The following is a 19,740-nucleotide window of genomic DNA, read 5'->3' on the forward strand; positions in this document are numbered from 1 at the left end:
CATTGGGGGGAGGATATTGACAAGGATAGGAAACTGGTTGGCAGATAGAAAGCAAAGGGTAGCAGTGAATGGGTGTTTCTCGGAATGGCAGGTGGTGACTAGTGGGGTGCCACAGGGCTTGGTATTGGGACCATAGCTGTTTACAATTTACGTCAATGATTTAGAGGAAGGCATTGTGAATAACATCAGCAAGTTTGCTGGTGATACTAAGCTGGGTGGCAGTGTGACATGTAATGAGGATGTTAGGAGAATTCAAGGTGACTTGGATAGGCTGGGTGAGTGGGCAGAAACTTGGCAGATGGCATTTAATGTGAATAAGTGTGAGGTTATTCACTTTGGGAGCAAGAACAGGAAGGCAGATTATTACCTGAATGGTGTGGAGTTAGGTAAGGGAGAAATACAAAGATATCTAGGAGTACTTGTTCATCAGTCTCTGAAGGTGAATGAGCAAGTGCAGCAGGCAGTGAAGAAGGCTAATGGAATGTTGGCCTTTATTACAAAGGGAATTGAGTACAAGAGCAAGGAAACCCTTTTGCATTTGTACAGGGCCCTGGTGAGACCACACCTGGAGTATTGTGTGCAGTTTTGGTCTCCAGGGTTAAGGAAGGACATCCTGGCTGTGGAGGAGGTGCAGCGTAGGTTCACTAGGTTAATTCCTGGGATGTCCGGACTGTCTTATGCAGAGAGGTTAGAGAGACTGGGCTTGTACATGCTGGAATTAAGGAGATTGAGGGGGGATCTGATTGAGACATATAAGATTATTAAGGGATTGGACAAGATAGAGGCAGGAAATATGTTCCAGCTGCTGGGAGAGTCTAGTACCAGAGGGCATGGTTTAAGAATAAGGGGTAGGTCATTTAGGACAGAGTTGAGGAGGAACTTCTTCTCCCAGAGAGTTGTGGAGGTGTGGAACGCGCTGCCTTAGAAGGCAGTGGAGGCCAATTCTCTGGATGCTTTCAAGAAGGAGCTAGATAGGTATGTTATGGATAGGGGAATCAAGGGTTATGGGGACAAGGCAGGAACCGGGCATTGATAGTAGATGATCAGTCATGATCTCAGAATGGCGGTGCAGGCTCGAAGGGCCGAATGGTCTACTTCTGCACCTAGTGTCAATTGATCAAAAGCAATAAGTTCTATGCCTCATTCTTAATGTCCAAACAATATTCAGACTGCAAAACCATCACGATCAAACAGCCCAATAGTAGAGCCTCCCACACAGGATTTAAAGAGAGGTCATTCCTGGCAAAAAGAACAATTAATGATACAAGATGTGATCATGTCTCCAAATATAAAGAGTAACTCACCACTGAGCTCTTGATAATACGGGACGATAATCCGGAGCCTGTCTTGATCAAACACACCACACGTCCATTTCCCTCTGCCTCTCTCAGCTTTCTGTACAATCAGACTCAGTGATTTCTCTTCCCCAGTCAGTGTTTTGTCTCCAACAGTTTCACCGTCTCCGTTGATCCAAACCAGTCTGGTTGATGCAGTGACGTCAGACACAGAGCAGCTCAGGGTAACGGTGTCTTCCTCAGTCACTGTATCAGACGGTTCAGCTGTGACTGTGGAAACAAGCAGGTTATTTACATTTTAAACAATGACTTAATTGGTAAAAGCAACTGTAACATTCTGTCTCCTACCTTTCACTGTGATTAACTTAATAGTCAGAAATGTGGTTGATCCCAGAGAGCATGTGTAAATTCCGGCATCCCCAAACAAAACCGGGACAATCCTCTCACTGAGATTCTTGCCATTGAATAGTTTCACCGAGGTCAGCAGTCGATTCCCAAATTTGGCACTGTGAACACTGATGGGCTCAGAATATTTTGCAGCTGCCATTTGTTTCTGGTGGTTCTGTTGTTGACGTGATCCCCAGTTCCACACAGCAGTAGAGTAATAAGTGTAACGAGAATAGCAAACCAGGTGGAGTTCACTGTAATCTGTGCTGGGACGGTAAAGGGTGTAACGCTGCTGATATAAAGCTGTATCAGAGAGACAGTGGAGAATTTTATAACAGCCTGTTTTCAGAGACAATGAGGAAAATTCTCAACATCATTTATATAAAAATCATTTGTGTTTTGTCCAGCTGTTCAAGATTCAAATGGTGACATCTTGTGAATTCCACACAAACACAAATTAAATGTGAAAAAATAATTAATAGTTTGGTTTGGAATTTTTAAAATGTCATATTTAACCACTCTGAAGCTGGTTGTGGACTACAGGAGGAATAGGGACAGGCTAACCCCTATTGACATCAATAGATCTGGGGTTGAGAGGGTGAACTACTTGAAGTTCCTCGGTATAAACATCAACAAGAATCTCACATGGTCTGTACCTACCATCTGTGTGGTGAAAAAGGCACAACAGCACCTCTTTCACATAAAAACAGTTGAAGTAGTTTGGTATGGACCCCCAAATCCTAAGAACTTTCTATAGGGGTACAATTGAAAGTATCCTGATTAAATACATCACTGCTTGGTATGCGAACTGTACTTCCCTCAATCACAAGACTCTGCAGAGAGTGGTGTGGACAGCCCAGTGCATCTGCAGATGTGAACTTTCCACTATTCAAGACATTTACAAAGACAAAGAAGGGGCCCAAAGGGTCATTGGGGACCCAAGTCACCCCAGCCACCAACTGTTCCAGCTGCTACCATCTGGGAAACCGTACCACAGCATAAAAACCAAAAACCAATTGGCTCCGGGACAGCTTCTTCCACCAGGCCATCAGACTGCTTAATTCATGCTGACACAACTGTATTTCTATATATTGACTGTCCTGTTGTACATACTATTTATTATAAATTACTATAAATTGCACATTGCACATTTAGATGGAGACATAACGTAAAGATTTTTACTTCTCATGTATATTCAAGTGAATTCATTTCAATTCTTGCCATCAGTGTGCAGGAGATGGGACAGGTTCAGTCTGCGGACAGAACAACCCAGAGTTCAGTTGCATGAGCACTGAACCAGAATCGAGTTAAATTAAATTAACCATAAATTAAAATTAAAATACTCCCCAAGCAGGAGGCACATTTTCAATTAGATGGGTTTTACCATGAAGTTTGAACTGGTCTGGCATCTCAGCAACACACCCTGTGAGTATCCCCAGACCCTGTCACACACTCTCACACAGGACCAGTGTGATACAACAATCATACACTCCAACCTTGTAAGCACCCTCAATCACATCTCAGAGGGAGATAAACTGATAATCATGGGAGATTTTGATATCAGGTTCAGAAAATATCTACAAGGAGAAGAGTAAACTCTAACTCCTAAACCCACCTTTTGGCTGCTGCAGCCTGGGTGATGCAAAGTTTCTGTTCCTTTCATGAAAGGGTAATCCTCAGGTACAAGTTCTAATTATTCAGACAGGACACCACCCAGAGTTTCACAGGTTTTGCCTATTTTTCTCCACAGATGCTGCCTGACCCTCTGAGTTCCTCTTCTCTTTTTGCCCTGGATTCAGCCCAAGACAGTTCATCAGGACTGGAAATGAAGGGGAAGAAGGCAGAATAAGAGGGTGTGGGAAAAGGAGTACAGCCAGGAAGGTGATAGGTGCTTTCAAGAAAGAGATGGATAGAGCTCTTAAAGATAGCGGAATCAAAGGTTATGGGTATAAGGCAGGAACTGGGTACTGATTGTGGATGATCAGCCATGATCACAGCGAATGGCGGTGCTGGCTCGAGGGGCCGAATGGCCTACTCCTGCACCTATTGTCTATTGTCTATTGTCTATTGTCTATTGAAGCCTGGTGAGTGGGGAGGGAAGATGAAGTGAGAAGCTGGGAAGTGATCGGTGGAAATGATGAAGAAGAAGTCTGATAGAAGATGAGAGTGAACAATGAGAGAGAGAGAATGAGGAGAACCCAGCATTGGTGATTGGCAGGTGAGGAGAGGAGAAGAGGTAAAAGGCATGCCAGAGTGGTGAATGGAAAAAGAGGGCAAGGGTAGTAGGAAAAATGATCAGAAGTTAGAAATACTGATGTTCATGCTATCAGATTGCTGCTATGCAGATGGAATATGTGGTGTTGCTCCTCCACCCCAAGAGCAGCTTCTTCATGGCAGGGGAGGAAACCATGGGCAAACATGTTAGATTGGGAGTGGGGATAGTGATTAAAATTTTTGGCCACCAGGAAATCCTGCTTGTTGCAGATGGAGCGAATTACGTCAGTTCCACTGAGGTAAAGGAGGCTGCATTGAGAGGACTGGGGACGGTAGCCGACACCAACAGCATGCATTTGAAGTGCCGCCTCACCAGGAAGGACTGTTTGAGGCCCACAACGCAGATAAGGGAGGAGGGAAATGGGCAGGTGTAACACTTTCTCCACTTTCGGGGGCAAGTGCCAAGTGGGAGATTAATGGGGAGAACAAGTACCAGGAGGGAGACCTCTCAATGAGACTCTATCACTTCTCTCTGTTCACCAGCTGCCTTCCTCCTCTCTCATTCCATCCTATTCCAATCTTCCCTTTATTCCCGTTATTATTATCCATCCCTCTGCCATTCACACTCAACGATACTCTGCTCTCCTCTCCCCTTGATTCTGTTCCCAGTCGAACGCTGATCTGAAATCTCAATCCGCAGTAGTCACTTCACACAGCATCAGGACTTGGGAAGGTCACTGAGGAAGAGAGGATGGTTTGTTCTTCAGTGTTGGTGTGTGAACCAAGACCTCAGTGCAGAGTGTGAGCAGGAAGCTCTGGTGGTTGTCACGGTGGCTTCACTTTCTACAACACTTTGACATGATACTGTATCAGGGTCTTGCTCTAAGATACTGGAGACTGATGGTATATTAAACTAACAAAATATTTAATGATCAAATCTGACAGAAGCACCTCCTTCCTGTGTACTGTGACTGCCACACAGAGACAAGCAGGCAGCTACTCCACAGACAGACTTTCTGGAAGCTTCTCTCTAAGTATTGCTGTAATTTACACAGGACAGTTGATCATGGACTACAATCCTTCAAAGGTGCATTCGCAACATTACATAAACCACCTATGATACAAGTACAATTTTAATATCCAACATTTTAAAAGAATACTTACCCGTGTCTACTGTAAAATCTGCTTTGCTTGTGAGAACAATGTTTCCGTTTTCCCGCACTTCACACTGATACAACTTCCCATCCTCTACTGTAACGTGTCGGACCATCAGATAGACGGTGTCATTCAGGTGGATCTGATCAGTGTTGTTCCTCTGAGATGAGCCCACTGGTTTCCAGTGGAGACTGACGGTATCTGGGAGTCTGGAGATGGTACAGCTGAGGGTGACGTCACTGCCCATTACAGGTCTCTGTGAGTCGGCCTCAACTGTGGAAACAGACACATGATGTGTGGTTCAGTTCCCCACAGGCTCTCTGAACTGCTCCAGGCAGAATTGTCATTTCCCTACGAACAGATAGCTAAATATTGGCCAGCTGTGCTCAATTTATCTGAAGGAATTATGTTCCAGAAACTTAAAATTAATTTAGTGTATTGGAGTTAGATGAACATATGAATAAATAAATCTTACAGCAATTCATATTTTATCAATTTATTAATTTCCCATGATTCCAAAGCAGAAGGCTTGAAGCAGATCACCCAGTGGGAGAGCTGGGAATTACTGACAGCAACTTCAAACTTCCACATAATGCTGTTCATGTCTAGAAATCTCAACATTTCCTTCAATTTCAATGAGTAATTTTGAACATGAGAACCTCTGCTGCCATTCCAATTTCAAAATCCAAGAATTTGTCACAGATGAGCTGTGGTTTAGATATTCAGGAGACCAGAGCCATTTTCCTTAGCTCTCACCACAAGTTCAATCCCATCACCTCCAACTCTGCAGCAATATTTATACAAAAGAGACCAAATGAATGACTCAAATATTGTTACCCACCAGGCTGATTTCAATGCATAATTCATTTTATGCTGGGTTCTGGGCCTAAAGTTTAAAGTAAACTTATTATCAAAGAACGTATATGTCACCACCACTAACTTGAGATTTGTTTTCTTGCAGGCATTTACAGGAAATACATGGACACAATCCCAACATTATGTTCTGAACTTTAAGAAATAATCCCAGGAAAATCATGTTTTTGAACCCATTCTACTCCTTAACCAGCTTACCTTTCATCCCAAACATTTCCCACTGTCTCAGGGACTTCCCACCGGTCTGTGTCTGATTCCAGGTGAACAGTCCCGCAAGTTCAAAGGTAGGCTTCCTGATTTTCAGATTAAGGGTACCCCAGTCCACATGTAACCTCTGGGAAATGTCTGGTATTTTACTGAACTCATCACTCCATTGTACGGCCCACCGCTGACCTTCTCTGTGAAAAGTGGCCAATCGCTTTGTGGTTTGTTGCCCTGTGTGTGGCCTCCATTCCAAATCAATGGAGTCACTTCCAGGATTGTCTGGCCCCTTCAATACAAAGTTCCCTTCCTGATGGAAAAAGTAAATAGAATTCCCGATTCCTGCAAATGGCAAGGTAAAAATAATCAGAAAACAGCTTCTCAATGTGATCTGTGTCATGAGGGACATTATGGAGAATTCATTTCAGTAAGTTATATGTTCTGATTCCATTCATAATTTCAAATTTAAATTATTTGGAATTTTGCAGATATCCTTTCAGCCCGTCATAGTATGTGCTGGCTATATCGGAACCCAACTGCAGAGGAAAGACAGAAATCTGATGCAGAGATAGTGTCAAGTATTTATTCGTAATAATTCCAGAAGAACATTTGTGGCTCAGCGAGCAACACCTCAAGAAGCAAGATTCTCAAAACTAGATCCAGCGATTAGCGGTGATTGAGCATCCAGTTAAATAATACAAGTAACACAAATCTCCAAACCTATCAAAATAAACTTAACAAGCTAAACAGAAGGCATCAGGAGAGTGCACTACAAAGAGCAAGATTCTCGTTAAACAACAATAAACCAGTTCAGATGTTCTCAGAACCTTGGAGACCAATGCTCTCTGGCACCCCACACAGACTCGAAGAACTCATTACAGCTCCCGAAGATCATATGAACATTTTTCATTCACCCAGTGCTTTTAAGAAGAATATACTTCATAACAAACAATGAAATAATGTAATTTAAAAAAACAAAATAGCAAACAAAATTTATCAGGACAGCATGGAAGATGAGGTTCACGTGGATTTTGGTGAGGCTTTTACAATGGCCCACATGACTGGCTGGTCAGAAGGGATTCAAGATGCTTTGGAAAGTTGGAAACAAACTGTATGCTTGATAGGAAGCAGAGGAAAGTGGTCGCTGAGCACTTTCTGAGTGTATGTTCATGATCTACTGCTGATGAAGCCATCCACTTCAAAGTCTGATACATTCAGGGATGGTCTTCTGCACATCATTGTTGTAGCATGTGGTTATTAGAGTTACTGTCACATTCCTGTCAGCTTGAACCAGTCTGGCCATTCTCCTCTGACCTTTCTCATTAACAAGCATTTTTGCCCACAGAACTGCCACTCGATGGCTGTTTTATTTTGCTTTTCACACCAATCTTGAAAAAACGTTGTGCACAAGAATCCCAGGAGTTCAGCATTTTCTGAGATATGCATATCATCATGTCTGTCACCAACAACCATTCTATGCTCAAAGTCATTAGATCACATTTTTTCCCATTCTGATATATTTGGTCTGATCAACAACTGAACCTCCAGACCATGTCTACATGCTTTTATACACACAGTAGGCACTGAGTGCATTTCAAAGTTGCTGGTGAACGCAGAAGGCCAGGCAGCATCTCTAGGAAGAGGTACAGTCGACGTTTCAGGCCGAGACCCTTCGTCAGGACTAACTGAGGGAAGAGCTAGTAAGAGATTTGAGAGTGGGAGGGGGAGATCCAAAATGATAGGAGAAGACAGGAGGGGGAGGGATGGGGCTAAGAGTTGGACAGGTAATTGGCAAAAGGGATATGAGAGGATCATGGGACAGGAGGCCCAGGGAGAAGGAAAAGGTTGGGGGGAACCCAGAGGATGGGCAAGGGGTATAGTCAGAGGGACAGAGGGAGAAAAAGGAGAGTGAGAGAATGTGTGTATATAAATAAGGAATGGGGTATGAGGGGGAGGTGGGGCATTAGCAGAAGTTTGAGAAGTCAATGTTCATGCCATCAGGTTGGAGGCTACCCAGACGGAATATAAGGTGTTGTTCCTCCAACCTGAGTGTTGCTTCATCTTTACAGTGGAGGAGGCCATGGGTAGACATATCAGAATGGGAATGAGATGTAAAATTAAAATGTGTGGCCACTGGGAGATCCTGCTTTCTCTGGCGGACAGAGCGTAGGTGTTCAGCAAAACGATCTCCCAGTCTGCATTGGGTTTCGCCAATATATAGAAGGCCACATCGGGAGCACCGGACGCAGTATATCTTTATATCTTTCTCTCACTTTGCTTTTTCTCCCTCTGTCCCTCTGACTATACCCCTTGCCCATCCTGCTGCGTTCACCAGCAACTTTGATGTGTGTTGCTTGAATTTCCAGCATCTGCAGAATTCCTCGTGTTTACTGAGTGCATTTGTTCACTTTGGTATTTCAGAAGCCCTTTTCTCTCCCTAGTTACTCTTTTTCCCTTAGTGTACCTCTTCAGATTATCCTCAATCTTCTTTAGCCAAACTTTTCCTATGCCTCATTTTTTTCTTCCCTGTTTCCTTCTTAACTATTTTCTTCCATCTCTTATTCTCTTCCAGAGATTCACATGATCCCAGCTCTCTGTTCCTGACCCATGCTCCTATTTCAGAAAAGAGTCTCAATGACTCTTACCTTCCAGTGTTCACTGCACCTGCCAACCTTTCCCATCCGTCTAAAAGAGTCATCTCACTTTTAAAATCCTCCCCCTTGCAGAGTGTCCCTTTACTCACAAAGTGTTGAACAATGGTGTGCATTCATGTAGCGTTTCGAGAGTTTAGTGAGTGAGGACTGAGCCACCCCTGTCACTGAGCTCCACATCTGGACCACACTTGGATTCTTTGGTAAAGCCTCAGAGACAGGGACCATTAGTCAGTGGACATCTTTCAGAAGTTATGGGTGAGAGATACAGAACAGACCAGGCCCTTCCAATCCAATGAGCTGTACCACTCAGCAACGCCATCTATCCAATCCTAGCCTAATCACTGGACAATTTACAATGACAAATTAACCCACTAACCAGTACACCTTTGGAATGTTGGAAGAAAATAGAGAACCAGGAGGAAACCCAGGTGTTGATGAGGAGGATGTACAAATTCCATACAGATGGCACAAGAATTGAACTTCAAATTCTGACACCCCGATCTGTAATGCCATGCTGCACTCCCATGTTGCAATTGGGCTGGACGTAGTAGCCAGTTAATACAAAAACAAGAACCACTGTTTATCAGTCTAGTACAAGGATTGTCACATGAATACACACTATTTTCTGCAGATGGAACTGTCCTTCAACACAGTGTTAAAAGTTCCATATTTTGATTGCCTGGCATTTTGTCCTGGGAAGATTTCACATTGTCCACAGATGTCAAAATATTCAAAGGTATGTTGTCAGTTGAGACTTTCACCCACTGTGCACGTTTTTCTATACATGACTTGTACATTCCCAAATAAGAACATAATAGAGCACAAGATGACCCATCGAGTCTACTCCAGATAATTGCTGATTTTCTTTCCACATAAACCCCATTCTCATGACTCCTACTGTTACTGTTGATGCTCGTAATTGACCTCTGCTTTAAATATACCAAATAATGGCCTCCACAACTGCATATGGCAATGAATTCCACGGATTCACGACACTCTGGTTAAAGAAATTCCACCTCATATCTGTTCTAAAGGGATGTCCTTCTATTCTGAAGCAGATCCCTCTGGCCTAGACTCCCACACTGTTAGAAACATCCTCTCCATATCCACTCTACCTAGGCCTTCAAAGAGATCCCTCCTCATTCTCCTGAATTTCAATGAGTACAGGCCCAGAGCCATCAAAAGCACCAGATATGTTAACCTTTTCAGCATCATTGTTGAAGGAAACTACGTAATTACAACCATTAAAACTGCATTTAATTGCATGCTATTATTTTTGTGCTTAAGGAGTAGAAAATAGCAATGTACTTTGAGTTCAGTGAGATTTATTTGAGAATTCCCCTAAAGTGCCTCTTGTCATGTGAACAAAGCCATTTTACATTGACACTCCAGTCTCCATCTGACTCATTCACAGTCACAACACTAATTGCTGGGATTCCCAATATTATACAGATGTAAGCTTGGTAAACTATCAGCACAAACAATGAAGAAGCAAACGGAAGTGAAGCTGATTCGAAGGATGGGCCGTGCAGGTAGATCACAAAGCTGAAGTACAAATGTGTTCAAGATGGATTTGCAGATGAAGCTGGTACCATTGTCGGAGTTGGAATTGGAGTGAGCGATTTGGAGAGGAGTCGATGCGGAAGAGTTTCAATACCCCTGCACCTAACATGGGTGAGAGGGTGGATCGCCGCTGGTGCCAAGCTGATTTGGTGAAATTGAGATTGGCATTGGGCTGGGTGTTCCAAGCATTTTGTTGTGCCAGGGTCCGGGTCCTGGAGCATGGCACTGCCCGATGCTTGAACAACTTCAGTGCCGGTCCAGACTGACTCCAAAACTTGAGTTCTGGGGCTGGATGCAAGGGTGTGGAGGCAAGGCTCTCCTGCGATGTTCTTTCATCTCTCGGCAGTGAACTGCTGTGACTGCCGTGACTGCCATGCTAATGAGACTGAGGCTTCGGCCTACTCCAACCGCTCCAAAGAGCAGACCTAAGGAATCAATCTGATTCACATCGCTGTCGTTTGCTTCTATTGTTTGTATGACTGTGTTTTTTTTCTTTCTCTTTCTCTGCACAGTGGTTTTGGTCTTACTTTTTTAAAAAATTGTGTTCTTCAGATTTCTTGTTTTGTAGCTGCCTATAAATAGACAAATCTCATAGAGTATAATTTATGCACTCTTTGATAATATATGTACTTTGAATCTTTGAAGTATCACTCTCTGATCTGACCCAGGTCAGGCCTGGTTTAAATTCGGGAAATGATTTCTCAGTTGAACTTCAGTCAGATGTTTTAAGCAAGTTGCTTCTGTTTTACAATTTGGGATTTTAAAAGATTTGTCATTTAAGTTTATTGTTAAGACCCCTTAACTGCCTTACAGTGTTTGGGTTGCAGTCTCTACACTGGATAGATAGCCTGATGCCCCGTCACCCTCGGGACCCTGCCTTAAATATCCCGAATGTGTTCGGTATCTTTCAGCATGGGCATGATAGATGGTGTGTGGTGATGGTGGCAGTGGGCCTGGTCCATGAAATACAATGGAAAGTCTCCATTTATCTGACATTACCTGGTGTTGTCCTGACTCTGTGAGCGTCCCAAGAGAATCAGTGATTCAGGAAAAAGGGGCGTTTCAATATTGATTCTGAGGACACAGAATTATCCCGTGGTTTGTATTACAATCCTGTTGGATTGGGCTGTGGAATGGTTATTTTTCTTGTATTGTAACCTTGTTATGCTTGTTTGTATTTTTATATAATTTTCATGTAATCACCTGTATACATCTGATTATTCAGGGGTTAAAGTTGCATCTGTAATTTTCTGGAACATTTTTAGTTTCAGAGGCAGCTATCATATGACTTACATCTGGATATTTAATTCAATGGCTGTTAAATTATTGGTTAAATCCCAAATTCAATGGAATCAATGGCTTGGTATAAAAAAGACCAGATCACCTTTGTTTGCTCTCCTTTTTTCATTAGCTTCTCTTCCTCTGCTCCTTACCTGCTTGTACCTTTTCCCCTTCATCCCTCACAGCACTTCTCCCTTCACATCCTTTGTTCTTGAAACATTTAATCGAACAATCATAGGCAAAAAGTTTCAAGCCAAAAAGTTTCAAGCCTCTTTCTTAACTTTTGAGGAATATTTGGATTACAAAAGCGTCAGGATCGAACAGCCCCATAGAAAAGCTTCCCACGCAGGATATAAAGTGGGGGGGGGGGGAGTGTCACTGCTGGCAAATAGAACAATTAATGTCACAAAATGTGATCATATTTCTCAACATGAAGAACAAACCCGCAGTAACTCACCACTGTGCTCTTGATAATACGGGACGATAATCCGGAGCCTGTCTTGATCAAACACACCACACATCCATTTCCCTCTGCCTCTCTCAGCTTTCTGTACGATCAGACTCAGCGATTTCTCTTCTCCAGTCAGTGTTTTGTCTCCAACAGTTTCACCGTCTCCGTTGATCCAAACCAGTCTGGTTGATGCAGTGACGGCAGACACAGAGCAGCTCAGGGTAACGGTGTCTCCTTCAGTCAGTGTATCAGACGGTTCTGCTGTGACTGTGGAAACAAGCAGCTTATTTACATTTTAAATTTTACATTTTACATTTTAATTGGTAAAAACAACTGCAACATTCTGTCTCCTACCTTTCACTGTGATTAGCTCAATGGTCGGAAATGTATTTGATTCCAGAGAACATGTGTAAACTCCGGAATCTCCAAACAAAACCGGGACAATCCTCATATTGAAATTCTTGCCATTGAATTGTTCCAGCGAGGTCACCAGTCGATTCCTAAAGTCGATACTGTTGACACTGATGGGCTCAGAATATCTTGCAGCCGCTATTTGTTTCTGGTGGTTCTGACGTTGACGTGATCCCCAGTTCCACACAGCAGTAGAGTAATAAGTAGAATGAGAATAGCAAACCAGGTGGAGTTCACTGTAATCTGTGCTGGGACGGTAAAGGGTGTAACGCTTCCGATATAAAGCTGTATCAGAGAGACAGTGGAGAATTTTATAACAGCCTGTTTTCAGAGACAATGAGGAACAATTGTCAACCATATTTATATAAAAATTATTCATGTTTTGAAGGTTGAAATGGTGACATCCTGTGAATTCCACACAATAGCAAATTAAACATGAAAAAACATTGATTACAATTTGCTTTGGAATTTTTAATATTTCATATCTGAACATTCTCACCATCAGTCTGCAGGAGGTGGGACAGCTTCGAGCTGCCCTGATTTCAACTGCATGAGGACTGAACCATACAGGAATAGAATTAAATTAAATTAGCCATAAATTAAGTTTGGTCACAACTTTCCATGCAGGAGGAACATTTTTAAAGGGGGAGGGGGTGTTACACAATGAAGATTGAGCTTATCTGGCATCTCAGCAACTTCCCCGTGTGTATCCCCTGAACCTGTCGCTCACTCACACACAGGACCTGTCACAACCATGGATTCAGCAGCGCAGTAGATACGACAATTGCGCTTGTGAATTGGCGACTGTCAGCCATACATTTTAGTAATGTCAGCTATACATTACTAAAATTCTCATTCTGTTTACCTGTTAGTCTGTTTGTGCCCTCAAAGTAGCCCAGACGGTGCATTAAAGCAGCACTTTTTTGACTAAATGGATTTAAAATGCGCTAACTTACAGAATGCATGCAAAGATCAGGGTTAAATTGGGTTATATTTGTTTAAAATTGCTCATTCGTCAATAGGAACCGCTTTCCACACGCAATTCCAGCTTTCACGGAAACTGTGACGCGACACCACGACACATGCGCACGGTCAGCCTCAGCCCCGCCTCACGATGCTCACAGCAGTGACACCAACCGCAGCAAAAGGGCAGGGCAGCTCTACTTCGAGCGGTCACATTCTGCTAATCACCATCAACATGTGCAGGGTTGGGACAGATCAAACTGCGACCCATCAATAAGAGATAATTAAATCTTACTGTAATTAAGTACTTCGAAACACCCATCAAACCCTTGCCTGCAGTCAAAGAACAGCGCTGACTATATCACGCCCATTTAGGAGAGCGCCAACCATATCATCAAGAGAAATCAGCATCAGGTTTTGGTGTTACTGCTTCGTATCTTCTATCCAGCATTAGGGTAAAAAAAAATATGGTCAGCCTAATTATGCCGCATCGAAAGAGAAGGGGGACATTATGGTCAAGAAATGACGCCAAACGTCATTGGGAAGCGGCAAGGAGAGGGAGAGAACAACAATCGGATGAGGCCAGGGCAGCACGACTCCAGAGAGAAAGTACAAATGGTGGAAGAGATGAAGAGATGAAGGATGAAAGGGCTGCGAGTCTCCAGAATGATAACAACTGCCAACGAAGTCGCTGTCATTATACCGAACAGCACCGAACCTGAAGCAAGATCACGGCATCCCATTATTTCAATGAGGAACTTGGATCCACCAAGGCTTTGCAATGGAACGTGAATGGTGGTGGAAGAACTACATAACAATCTCATCATTGCAATGATAAACATTGGTGCATTCAAAAATGACATTGTCATGATCCCAAGAATTACTCTCTGTTTATCAGAAGGGGAAGATGTCCCCCTTCAGCGGAGCCGGTTCCCGACACAGTCATGCTTTGCTATGACTATACATAAGGCGCAAGGCCAAACCATGGAGAATGTGTTAATTTATCTGAAGAAACTGCTATTCCAGCATGGTCAGCTGTATGTGGCTTTAAGCCGGGGAAAGAGAAATGAAAACATTAGAGTATTCTTGAAGGGCGGCAGATCAACCAGAAATTTTGTCATCAGAAGTGTCCTTCGTTAAGAGGAGGAGCTATATTTGTCCTGCTAGGCGTCTTCCTGCTTTAATAAACTGAGCTTTTCTTCTTTAATTTCCAAAGCAAAGCGATAGCAATAGCATACAGGGAAATTTAGTGTTCATTCTGGTCACATCAGACTGCACTACCCTTCTCTCAAAGGGTGCCCAAAGGCTCCAATTAATGCACTGACCAAGAAAACCTCAGCAAGATTCCAATGGACGAACGAGGCTGACCAAGCATTTTCAGAGCTAAAGCGACATTTCACCACTGTCCCGCTGCTGCAACGCCCAGACCCATCTCAGCCATTCATTGTCGAGGTTGATGCATCCGATGTAGGCATTGGAGCTGTCCTCTCTCAGCGCTCGTCTGCGTGTAGCTGGCTGCACCCTTGTGCCTGCTTTTCCCATTGCTTGACTCCGATCGAGAGGAATTACAACGTTGGGAACCAGGAGCTTCTGGCCGTCAAGGGGGCCCTGGAGGAATGGCGACATGGCTGGAGGGGGCAGAGCATCCATTCTTGGACTGGACAGAACACAAGAACCTCTCCTATATTCAGGATGCTAAGAGACTCAATACTCGTCAAACCTGGTGGGCTCTCTTCTTCACACGGCTCAATTTCATCCTCACTTATCTTCCCGGCAGCAAGAATACGAAGGCCGACACGCTCTCCCGACAGTTCGACGGATCTGAGGACATTGCCAATCCAGAGTCCATTCTTCTTAGCTCGTGTATCGCAGCTCCGGTGATCTGGGGAATAGAGGCAGAGGTGAGGGCCGCCCAGCAATCATATCCAGGCCCGGATCAACCTGCTGTTTGTCCTTGCTGCGGTGTGTTCCAAAGCGTTGGAATGCGGTCACTCCTCCAGTCTGGCTGGACATCTGGGAATTCAACGGACTCGGGAGCTTATAAAGAGACAATTTTGGTGGCCATCTATGTCCCAGGATGTCCACAACTTTGTATCTGCCTGTCCCACCTGCGGTCAGAACAGGACAACACGCCAGCGTCCTGCGGGTCTGTTACGTCCACTGCCTGTTCCCCCACCGCCCTTGGTCCCACCTATCATAGATTTCATCACTGGTCTGCCCCCGTCTAATGGAAACACCAGCATTTTGGATCGATTTTCCAAGGCTGCCCGCTTCATTGCCCTCCCCAAGCTCCCATCGGCTTGTGAGACTACCACACTCATGGTTCAATGTGTGTTCAGGCTCCATGGCTTCCCTGGTGTCTGATCGTGGACCACAGTTCACTTCCCGCTTTTGGAATACTTTCTGTTCTCTTGTAAGAGCCACGGCCAGCCTCTCGTTTGGCTTCCACCCCCAATCTGATGGCCAGACTGAGAGAGTGAACCAGAAGCTAAAGGCAACCCTGCGCTGTCTTGCCTTATCCAACCCCACGTCCTGGAGCTCCCAATTGGTTTGGGCAGAGACTGCCCACAATAACCTCCAGTCATCCTCCACCGGCATGTCTCCCTTTGAATGCCAGAAGGGATTCTAGCCCCTGCTCTTCCCCCATCCGGAGATGAACGTAGGAGTTCCTGCTGCTGAACAGCTGATCCAGCGCTACAAGCACACCTGAAGACGAGCCAGGGCTTCTCTGCTGCACGCCCAGAAACAGCATTCCTGGCCGGCTGATCGACTCCGTCAACAGGTAAGGCCATTCAAGCCAGGAGAGCAGGTCTGGTTGGCATCTACGGATCTTCCCCTGAAAGACGAAAAACTGGAAATTGGCACGGCGCTACATGGGACCGTTTGTAGTGCAAAAAGCTGTAAGCAAGGTGTCCTATAGATCGCATCTACCAGCATCACTGAAGATACACCCAGTCTTCCATGTTTCACAGCTCAAGCCGGTTACTACCTCTCCCCTGGCCCCAGTCATCCCAACTCCCCCTCCTCCCCGCCTGGTATATGGTTCCCTTGTCTATACTGTGCGACGCCTCCTGGCATCTCGCCGGGTATATGGTAAAGTCCAGTACCTTGTGGACTGAGAAGGGTATGGCCCAGAAGAACGTACCTAGATCCCGGCGATGGACATCTTGGACAAGTCGCTGATCCGCGACTTCCAGCGAACGCAGGTCTGTGGCGCCTCAGGGGCGGCACCGAGAGAGGGGGGTCTTATCACAACCATGGATTCGGCAGCGGAGTACATACGGGAATTGTGCTTGTGAATTTGCACGCTTCATCTAATTATTATTTAATAGTGATAGTATTTAACTCCATACTTGTCATCGTGGTGCTTGTCGAGACTTGGACAGAGCACAGCAACGCTTCTCTTTTGTTTTGCATCGGCCTTACCTGAGAAATTGGGCTGTGGAGTCATCCGACTCTGAAGACTCGTGGTATTCGTTTAATAATTAGATGTTCTTTTCAGCCGCAGTGTAGGCTTCGTTTACCTTTTTGAAAGTTTTAGTTAACGGCACCTGTTTGACCTAACGTTTATTGTTTTATTTTCCTTTGAATATTTTTGGCATTGAAGTTTTGTGAACTATCGACCCGCTTCAGTGCCTGTCATTCCGCGCTTGCGCCATATCCGAATCAAGGTGACGGGACCAGTGTATTACAACAATGAAAACATACATTCCAACCTTGTAAAGACCCTGGATCATGTCACAGAAGGAGACAAACTGATCATCATGGGAGATTTCAATATTAGGTTTAGAAAAGATTTATGATGAGGAGAAGAGTGAAATCTAAACCCAACAGAGCCCACCTGTTGGCTGCTGCATGTTGGGTGAAGTTTACCAAAGTTCCAGTTCCCTTTTGAATCTTCATGTCCAAATTGTAATTTTTCAGACAGGACACCACCCAGAGTTTCACAAGTGTTGTCTATTTCCCTCCACAGATGCTGCCTGACCCACTGAGTTCCTCTTTTCTTTTTGCTCTGGATTCCAACATCTGCACTCCCCTGTGTCAGATACGATGTTGTTGTCGTCCCAGGAATGTCTAATTCATACAAAATCATTCCATGGGCCTGACCCTCTTTGCAATCACTCTGACAACAAGCTGGATGAGTTCAAATCAACATGGTGGGCATTTGATTGTTTCTGTATTTAGCATTTCTCACAGGTCTGATCTGACATTTACCACAGGTCACTTCCTTCTTTTCAAGTTTCTGTTAAACTGTTTCCTCTTCCTTCACAAAGTCCCACATACAAAATGTTGGAGTATCTCAGCAGGTCAGATGGCATCTGTGGAAAAGCTGACATTTTGGACTGGATATGAAGGGGTAGAAGACAAAACAAATAGGTTGGGGAGTGGAAGGAGTACAAGCTAGAAGGTAATAGGTGACGGCAAGTGGGTGGGGAGGGGGCATGTGGTGAGAAACTGGGAGGTGATAGGTGGAAAAGGCAAAAGGATGAAGAAGGAATCTAATAGGAGAGGAGAGTGGACCATGGAGGAAAGAGATGAGGAGGGACACCAAGGGGAGGTGATAGGCAGGTGCAGAGAGGAGGTAAGGGAGTGCCAGAGTAAGAAATGGAACAAGATGGAATGGGGAGAGAGAAAATTACCAGAAGTTAGTAAAGTCGATGTTCATGCTGTCAGATGGATGTTACCCAGATGGAATATGAGGTGTTGTTCCTCCATCCTGAGAGTAGCTTCATCATGGCAGAAGAGGAAACCATGGACAACCATTTCAGATTAGGAGTGGGGATTGTGATTAAATTGTTGACCACCAGGAAATCATACTTGTTGCAAATGGAGTGATGCCAAAGCGATCCCTCAAATTATGGACTGGGTGCAGGTCAAAGGGACTAGCGGAGTAAAGTTTCAGCACAGACTAGAAGGGCCGAATGGCCTGTTTTCTGTGCTTTAGTGTTCTATGGTTCTAAATTATGTCAGGTCTCACTGAATAAGGCTGTATCGAGTGCACAAGATACAACAGAAGACCCAAAGATGTTTTCAGGTGAAGTGTTGCTTTATCAGCAAGGACTGTTTGGGGCCGGGAATGGTCATGAGGGAGGAAGTGAATGGGCAGTTGTAGCACTTTTTCCACTTACAGAAATAAGTTCCAGGAGGGTGATTAGTGGGGAGGGAGGCCCCACACCTAGACTCTGTCACTTCCCTCAGTTCACAGCTGCCCTGCTCCTCTCTCACTGCATCCTATTCCAGCCTTCACTTTGTTCCCATTATCTCCCTGTTGTTCACACTCAGCGAAATTCTGCTCTCCCCTTGGTTCTGTTCCCAGCCAAAGGCTGATCTGAAGCCCGAGTCCACAACAGTCACTTCACTCAGTATCAGGACTTGGAGTGAAGTGCCAATGAGGAAGAGGGGACAGTTTGTTGTTCAGTGCTGATATGTGAACTGGGTCCCCAGTGCTGAGTGTGAGCAGGAAGCACTGGTGGCAGTCATGGAGACTCCACTTTCACATGATGCACGACAACACCTTGACATGATGCTGTATCAGCATCTCGGTCTCAGAAACTGAAGGACTGATGGTAATTTCAACTAACAAAATGTTTTAATGACCTACTCTGACAGAAGAACCTCCTTCCTGTGCACTGTGACTGTCACACAGAGACAAGCAGACAGCTACTCCTCTGAGACAGTTTCTGGAAGCTCTTCTCTACCGATTGCTCCAATTTAGACAGGACAGTTGATCATGGACGATAATCTTTCAAGGGGTTCACTCCCAACATTACATGAACCACTAAAGATACCAGAGCAATTTTAATACTTACATGTGTCTACAGTAAAATCTGCTTTGCTTGTGAGAACAATGTTTCCGTTTTCCCGCACTTCACATTCGTGCAACTTCCCATCCTCCACTGTAACGTGTCGGACCATCAGATAGACGGTGTTATTCAGACGGATCCGATCAGTGTTTCTCCTGTTCTGCTGGGATGAGCCCACTGGTTTCCAGTGGAGACTGACGGTATCTGGGAGTCTGGAGATGGTACAGCTGAGGGTGACGTCACTGCCCTCCACAGGCCACCGTGGACTCGTCTCAACTGTGAGAAACAGACCAATGAGATTCAGAGTGAGTGGTGACGTGTACAGTTCACTGATCTGGCTCAAACTGAACTCAGGATGTGACCATCAAGGAAAACTGTAGGTGCTGGAAATCTGAAATATAAACTATTGTGATGAAGTGTATTTGATCTTAATCATTAGCTGTTCCCCTTTCCACAAGTGCTGCCTGATCAGTTGTGTTTTCCAGCAT

At 44.6% G+C, this 19,740-nt stretch overlaps 2 protein-coding genes across 2 annotated transcripts in view; both read right to left on the reverse strand.

Moving 5' to 3' along the window:
- LOC140200567 (uncharacterized) overlaps positions 1 to 13,413 on the reverse strand; it is a 60,297-nt gene extending 46,884 nt beyond the window's left edge. Inside the window, exons 1-6 of the mRNA XM_072264080.1 lie at positions 13,351 to 13,413; positions 12,429 to 12,770; positions 12,081 to 12,341; positions 5,061 to 5,324; positions 1,644 to 1,985; positions 1,305 to 1,565 (exon numbers count right to left, since the gene is read on the reverse strand). Coding sequence (XP_072120181.1) covers positions 1,305 to 1,565; positions 1,644 to 1,985; positions 5,061 to 5,324; positions 12,081 to 12,341; positions 12,429 to 12,770; positions 13,351 to 13,393 — 1,513 coding nt within the window. The 5' untranslated portion in view covers positions 13,394 to 13,413. The remainder of the gene's footprint in view (positions 1 to 1,304; positions 1,566 to 1,643; positions 1,986 to 5,060; positions 5,325 to 12,080; positions 12,342 to 12,428; positions 12,771 to 13,350) is intronic.
- The window catches only part of LOC140200569 (uncharacterized), a 556,670-nt gene that overhangs the window by 514,344 nt on the left and 22,586 nt on the right, over positions 1 to 19,740 (reverse strand). The window lies entirely within an intron of this gene.

Source organism: Mobula birostris, chromosome 7 (genome assembly GCF_030028105.1).
Source record: "Mobula birostris isolate sMobBir1 chromosome 7, sMobBir1.hap1, whole genome shotgun sequence".
NCBI lineage: Eukaryota > Metazoa > Chordata > Chondrichthyes > Myliobatiformes > Myliobatidae > Mobula > Mobula birostris.